At 31.3% G+C, this 7780-nt stretch overlaps 1 protein-coding gene across 1 annotated transcript; it reads right to left on the bottom strand.

Moving 5' to 3' along the window:
- Positions 1–5849: 5849 nt before the first annotated feature.
- Positions 5850–6746, bottom strand: LOC108463441 (uncharacterized). The gene has a single exon (XM_017763381.2). The coding sequence runs from the start codon at positions 6287–6289 to the stop codon at positions 5948–5950; it is 342 nt and encodes a 113-aa protein (XP_017618870.1). The 5' UTR covers positions 6290–6746; the 3' UTR covers positions 5850–5947.
- Between the last annotated feature and the right edge of the window lie 1034 nt (positions 6747–7780).

The raw sequence follows: 7780 nt of genomic DNA on the forward strand, positions 1-7780 counted from the left end.
ACATCTTGAATGGCTTTGCCTACCTCTAGATGATATGCGTGGATCATAACCTTTTGATATCCCTTTCTTTAGATGAGGGACAAATAATCTAGAATATCCTAGAGTTCAACATCAAAAACTGAGCACAGCCCCATATATCGATTAAATCCCAGGATCCATTCCCCTTCTTGTTTATACATCACTTTCTGACAGCAACAACTCCCACATCCATCTTAACAGATCCATCAGTATATAGTTAAATCCAATTACCTGTCATAGAAGTTTCATAAACAGTTTTAAAGTGTTTTAACGAATTACCTCTATGAGCTAAAAAAATATTATTTTACCTAGCTCATAGAAGACTTAATAGTTTCAACGGAGTTCCAAGTTATTCCTTGGAGGATAAAAAGATTCTTGTTCTTCCATATGCGTTAAGCAATTATACCAAAAAGACTTGCCCAAAGACTACCCATATTCGGCAGTCAGATCAATGAGCATAAATTCATCTCCATCTACTTATATAGATCACTTGCGAAAAACATGCTTTGAATTTCCACCGGTACGACTTGAAGCCAAACTTCTCTAGCCATCGGACAATCTTGAAATAGGTGAATTAAGTCTTCATTGCCAGGCTGACATAATGAACATGAACCATGTTGGTCGATACCCCTCCTTAACCATGTTAGAAAGGCTTGTTTAAAGACTAACCATAAAAATAACTGAATACGTTGAGGTCCCAAAAATTTCCAAATAACCTTCCACCATCTATCTTTAATATGCCAATAAATCTCTCAAAGTGATCTATAAGAACTTTTCATTGATAAAGACCTAGTGGAGGTGCCAATCCAGTTGAATACTAACAATAAAAATATCCTCCGACAACTAGACCCTAAATAAGTCCAAATTCCATGCCTCATCTCTATTTACCATGTCACATAGCAAACAATCTGACATGATATTATTTTGAGAATTTATATAAGTTATCAAATGACCTAAGTTAGGAATCCAATGATCCTTTCAACATCGGACAGAGTTCCAGGTCCCCCCAAACCAAACTAAGTTTTCGCGCAATAAATGCCATACGTTAGCAACGGCTCTCCAAACAGCTGAAAAGTTTCCTCGTGCTATACTTTCAGGTACCTTATCCATTATCCTATATTTTTCTTGAAGAACCTGGACCCATAATGCATTATCTTTTGAAACAAGATTAAAGGCCAACTTTAGCAAAACGGAGGAATTTTGATCCTCTAGATGCCGAAATCTTAGACCACCATAAGAACGAGGTTGGAAAATAGATTCCCAATTAACCAATGACATCTTCCTAACACCACTAGAAGAGATATGAACTGTATTGCCAATTGTTCAATTTCATCACATATACCTTTAGAAATTTGTAGACTATATAAAGTAATTAGGGATAGAAGGAAGAACGGACCGAGCAAGAGCGACTCTACTTGCTAGTGATAGCTGTTTAGCCTCTCAGTTATTCAGTTTGCTCCACACCTTCCGACCACAAACCTCAAAGTAGAGCAAGTAACTCTGTTGTGGAATAACGAGACGCCTAGATAGGTACTAAGAATATGTACCTATTAAAACCTAAGAAGGATACTCAATTTATCACTAAGATCAACATCCACTCCTCTTGAAAAAAAGATAATAGTTTTTTTAGCATTAACCCAATCACTTGAGATACCAAAAAAAATTTTAAGAATGTCCTTGAAGGCCATAGCATGCTTCAAATCCGCCTTAGAGAAAATCACCAAGTTATCTACAAAAAACAAGTGAAATAAATTAGGTCTTAAACGAGATAATCTGATAGAACTTCACTTGCTGCTAGAAATAGCCAACTGAATACCATGTCTCAACCATTCCATACATAGCACAAATAGATAAGGGGATAGCAGACATCTCTGTCTAATGCTTCTTAGAGGCTTGAACTTTGGAGTTGGCACTCCATTCCACAAAATCTGAATGGTAAAGTTCAAAATTGCTGACATGATCACTCTCTAAGGAACTTCGGTATGCCAGCAACCTAAAGGGAACCATTAATAAAATCCCACCGTAACCTATCATAAGCCTTTCCGAGATCAATTTTAACAACCATCCATGTTTTATTCTTAGCCTTCATAGAGTGTATGACCTCTAGGGCTATAAGGATATTATCTGACATATTTCTTCCCACAATAAAATTGGCCTACTCATGAGAAATATTTCTTTTTTTGAAAATTATTCGGAATCAATTAGCTATTACCTTCACAACAAGTTTATATACTACAAAATAAAGGTTAATAGGCCGAAATTGTGAAAACTCCTCTAGATTAGGGACTTTAGGCATAAAAATTATGTAAGTATTATTAAGCTCTTGATCAATAGAGCCTCCATTAAAAACTCTTTTAACCCAATCACAAATAGCCTCTCCAATATTGTCCCATTAATTATAAAAGAAACAAGCATGGAAACCGTCACTACCTGGAGTCTTTAAGAGGGTCATATCAAATAGAGCAGTCTTAATTTCCTCATTAAAAATTGGTCTCCTTAAAAAATCTTTATCACATTGATCAATTTAAGAAAATGAACTAGCAAGTAAAACTTCTCCAAGAATCGACTGTTCCCTATATAGTTTTTGGAAGAAATTGACTGACTCTTGCTGAATATTCTATGGATTGTAAATCCAATTCGCTAGTTGGTTTAGCAAGGCAGTAATATGATTAGCCTTTCTCTTTTAAATTGTGTGAAGATGGAATAATTAATATTTCAATCTCCCAAATTAAGCCAATCTCATTGGGATTTCTGCTTCCATATTAGCTCTTTATGATAAAGAATAGATTCTAACTCCTCCCTAATCTCCATCTCCTTATTAATCAAATAATCCAAATTTGAACATTCCAAAGCCCTCTGTATACTAGATAAGGAGTGGATCTACTTTTTTTTTTTTTTGTTCTCCAATAATCCCATAAATAGATTTGTTCCAAACCTTAAGGCTAGCAGACAAATTAGAAAGAGACTCAAACATATCACCATCATACTTCCAAGTTTCTTTGATGAAGTTGGAAAAGTTTGGATGTTCAGCCCATCCCGCCAAATAACAAAAAGACCGCCCCTTAGGCAAACAGAAAGTCGGATTAAAATTAAGAAAGAGAAGTCAATGATCCGATTTGAGCCTTGTGAGATGAGTAACCATACAATTTGGAAAGGCTTGAACCCAAGCATCATTACCCAAAGCACGATCGAGTCTTTTGAAAGTCCTTCCTTTATGCCAAGTAAATAATGGACCCCTAAAACTCAAATCATGTAGACCATTAGAATCAACAACCTCTCCAAAATAAGGACACCTTATCCCATTAGTATTTTCTCCTCCTTTTTTTTTCTCATTTGAGGATAGACAAAGGCGATAAAAACATGCTTGGAAAGAATGTTGCTACGGTTTTGAACCAAAATGAATTGAGGGTGATTACAGACAATCTCTAAACTGACTGTGTAATAGTTGTTATCACTTAACTATACTTTGAATTCATATTAAATTACATGTAATGTTTTAGACTAATTATCACTTAATTAGTATTACAATTATATATCAATTAAAAAAATATTTAGCATTATAAATATATGTTTTGGCAAGGTATTTTCATTCAAATGACATCTAAAGAATTACTAGAAAAATCATATTTTAGGGTTTTGTTTTCATCACAAAAAATGAGACTTTCATTTATTATTTGATAAGTTTAGTTATTATTATTTGATATTCAATAGTTTTATGTTATTTTATTTGAATAAATACTTATTCAATAGTTAAAGTTGTTTACCATTTTGTTTTTGAAATATTATATTAAAGACAATGAAGTATTAAAGTAATAGTTCTTTATAGGTATAATTTTTACTCATATTATAATCATAATTTATTTTATCTAATTACTTAATATTATATTATTGGTTACTTTCCACTTTTTTTTATTACTTTAAAATGTTATTTTATCATCTCAATTATTTTTCAAAATTAATAATCTTTTGGTTATTAAAATTAATAAAATTAGATTATTTAATTTAATTAGTAAATATGTTTTTGAATTATACAAATATATTATTTAATAGATTAAAAACACATAAAAATCACATATAATACACATGACATTGGAACTAGTATAGTTAAAAAAAGGCACATACTAATAATATTTATGAAATTGAATTTATATATTTTTTTCAAATATAATAAGAGTTAATTACATTCATTTATTAAAGTAGAGAAAAGTAATTATAAAATTATAAAAAATAGATTATTAACAATTTTAATAATAAAACAAATTAATTTAACATTATGTATAAAAATATAACTTATAAAATATTTTAATAACATTATTTAAATCATTAAAAATTAAAATTAATATTCAAAACATGATGATTTTTTTGTTTTTTTTAATATTAAATATTTTTAAGATTAAATAATATTAATATAACCAATTTTAAATTAGTTAAATATTTTGTAAGTCCATTACTTTTTAAATTTATTAATGATTTTAAACAAAAACTAATGTTGTAAAAAGAGGTAAAGTACACCGTCACTAAACTATTAGTAATTTTATGTTTTAGCATTCAACTTTAATAAATTACAAAATAGTCATTGAATTATTCGAAAATTTTCATTTAAGTCATTAAACTATTCAAAAGTTTTTATTTAAGTCATTGGGCTATTAATTTTTTTTTTTTAAAAAAGCTTGACTGGAGATATCCAAGCAATGATTCAACGATTGGTACGGTGGAAGAATACCCATTGATGAATAGAAGAACATACCTTAGACCCAAGTCAATCTGATAGTCAGTGTTGGAGATTAGATAAAAAAGTTGTTTGGATTTTGGTTCGTAAATTCTTAATACTCAAAGTTGTTTCATAAAAAAATTTGAAATGTAAAAGAGAAAAGAAATAATTTTGATTGGTACAGGTGGTGCGAATAGAGAAGGTCATACAAAAATAATTTTAATAGCCTAGTGATGTAAATGAAAATTTTCAAATAGTTTGGTGATCATTTTGTAACTTTTTGAAGTTAAATGACCAAAACATAAACTTATTTATTGTTTAATGACCTTGGATGTAATTTGCTCAATAGAAACTAGACAAATATACAAAATTCAAAGTTATCCATATCTTGTATCATATTCACGGGAATTTCGGCTTCGGTAGTTGCTATACAAAGAAAAGGAAAGAACGGATATAGAGTGGAGGGCCTACGGCTGGGCGTCGAAAGAAGAAAAGGCTTTCTTGTTTGTGAGCGGATTTTCAAAATAAACTTTACAAATGATTTCTTTTTTTGGTAATAAAAGGAAATAAAGATTAGGAAGAGTTGAGATAATTGAATTTTTAGAGTTTAGGCTGGTGCCTTCCACACGGCTTGGCTTCGTACCTGGACTAGCCACGCTATTTGTGGTGTATACATAAAAAGAAGGCGGACAAAGTGTTGCGTTTGTTGCTCTCGTAGCAAAACGATAATGGCCGTGAATAACGATGATACCAGAATGCAATATGCATGACCGATCCATCCATTCACGTTGAAAGTTAAAAGAGAGAGAAAATGATGGTGGCATTTCTTTTTTCTACAGCATGTGCTGCTTCTTCAAAAAGTTTAAGTGAAAAGTCATGCAAGACACGCTTCCCCAGTGGGCAGTGGACTTTCTCATTTTCCTTTCCGTTCAAACTTGGATCTTGAGGGGGGAATCAATCGTTTTGACTTTTGTTGAATGCCTATCTCCACTCCTGTTCTGATGTTCTCCCCTGTCTCGGAGAGAAGAGAAGCAAATTTCTTTCCTTTTTCCGTCTTGAAATTGCATTGCTTTGCACCACTCAAGTATAATAATAGAACAGATAGATCAAATCACAAATATAAAATTGAAAACTGTAAAAAATTTAATTCAAATTATAGTTACAAAATTATAATAGAAAAACTACAGATTTGAAATGAGACCAAGTCCTGCTCTAGGCCTACCATAAGCATGAGTTGTGAGTGTGGCGGAAATGATTGTTCTTGAGACGAATATATCTCCTCTTGCGCCCGCGACACAAGAAGGCAAATCGGAGTCTGGACAAGACCAACCTTTTGAGTTTACGGGCAGACCGTAGCCTAAGCCACATGACCCTCTTAACCCCCACCAAGGATCTCTTGATTCTCTCAGTCAGGGTCCTTTTCCTGCAGAACTGGTAGCTCCTCAGGAACAGCTGTCTCTTCTCCATCATCACCATCATGTTCTTGTGCTCCATATACCCATATGAGATGCCGCTAACTGATGATATAACATGATCATTATCACCACTTAGTAGAGCCATTTAACCCAGACCAAAGCTACTAGAGCTAGCTGTAGAGCAGAGCCAGAATCCGGCTCAAAACAAAGATGAGAAACAAAGCATACGCATTGAGGTTCGACGGAAGGTAGATAGAATATTGAATTCGAGGTAAGGTCTGCTCTGGTCGGTATTTAAAATGTGTAGAAATTTGGTCGCTTGCTTCGAATTTGGTTAAGCCTGGGAGAGCAGAGCGCCACCGCAGGAGCCAGCCAACTGTCAAATATCTGTCGACAAGGGCAGGCACTGACCCAACTTTTTTTTTTTTTTTATTCTTCTTTGCTTTCTTCGCTTAAATACTGCAGCCGACGTTTACGGTCTGTTTCTGAGTGGAGTTGGTGTCGTATTGAGGTAATCTCATACGATCCAGGCCGCCTAGGTCTAGACTAATATCTTATAAGCACCCTATAAACAGTTAAAAGATAGATTCAGATCCACTTTTTGTCGCGAAGTAAACCGATTATCAAATACGTGTTTGGAAACTGTAAAATTATGGTGAAGAAGTCTAAATATTAGTATACTATTTACAATTTGATTTTAATTTCACAAACATGTTTGTTTTGCAGGATATAATTAAATCTTTAAATTTTAAAAAATTATATATATACTAAAACTATGAACTTTCAAATTTTAGGAGTAATTCTGATCCTCAACAAATCTAGTAATAATTAATTAAACATGCCACACATATGAAATTATAATTATTATTTGACTTTCTAAACACATAGTAAAAGTTGAATTTCTTTAAAATTTAAGGTTAAAAGGCAAAATTGTCATTATATTATTTGTGAATATTAAAATTCATTACTATACTTTATTTACATTGATATTTACCATTATATTTTGAAATTATGAATAAATTTGTCTTTCAACTTTTATGGAATTGAATTTTATCACTAAGCTTTGAATTTTATTAAAATTTGTCACCAATTTTGATTTTTAAAATTAAATTTTACCACTCAATATTAATTTTGATGATTTGAAAACATAATTTAATAAAAAATACCTGAAAATATTTTATTTTAATAGCTAATGGTAATTTAACTTATAAATATTTAAAATTAGTAAACTAAATTAGAATTTCTATTTAATAAAATAAAAACTTAGAAAAATAAAAATAGATATATGGTAAAAGAAAAACAGAATTTTTATTTAATTTTAATATTATATATTAAAGTAAAAAATATAAACTTTGCCTTAAAATTATTTTAAAATAAAATGAGTAGTAAAATTAAACCTTGGCAAAATTGAATAAAATAAAAGTAAATCTATGGATAACAGGATTAGTTAAAATCTAAGGCATCTAAATTGAAGATGATTCATGAATATTTATTAAAAGAAGAGGTTGATAAAAAAGTGGGAAAGACCTAATACATTTTGAAGTTAATGCGAATTAGGATGTAAGGTCTAATATTAGCACTATGTTTTGCATTGCAAGTTTAACCAAAAGCAAACATGGCCTGACCCGCCAGGATA

Source organism: Gossypium arboreum, chromosome 13, assembly GCF_025698485.1.
Source record: "Gossypium arboreum isolate Shixiya-1 chromosome 13, ASM2569848v2, whole genome shotgun sequence".
Classification (NCBI taxonomy): Eukaryota; Viridiplantae; Streptophyta; class Magnoliopsida; order Malvales; family Malvaceae; genus Gossypium; species Gossypium arboreum.

Coding starts and splice junctions, on each gene's coding strand:
- LOC108463441 (XM_017763381.2), bottom strand. CDS start 6,289: ATGGCTCTACTAAGTGGTGATAATGATCATGTTATATCATCAGTTAGC.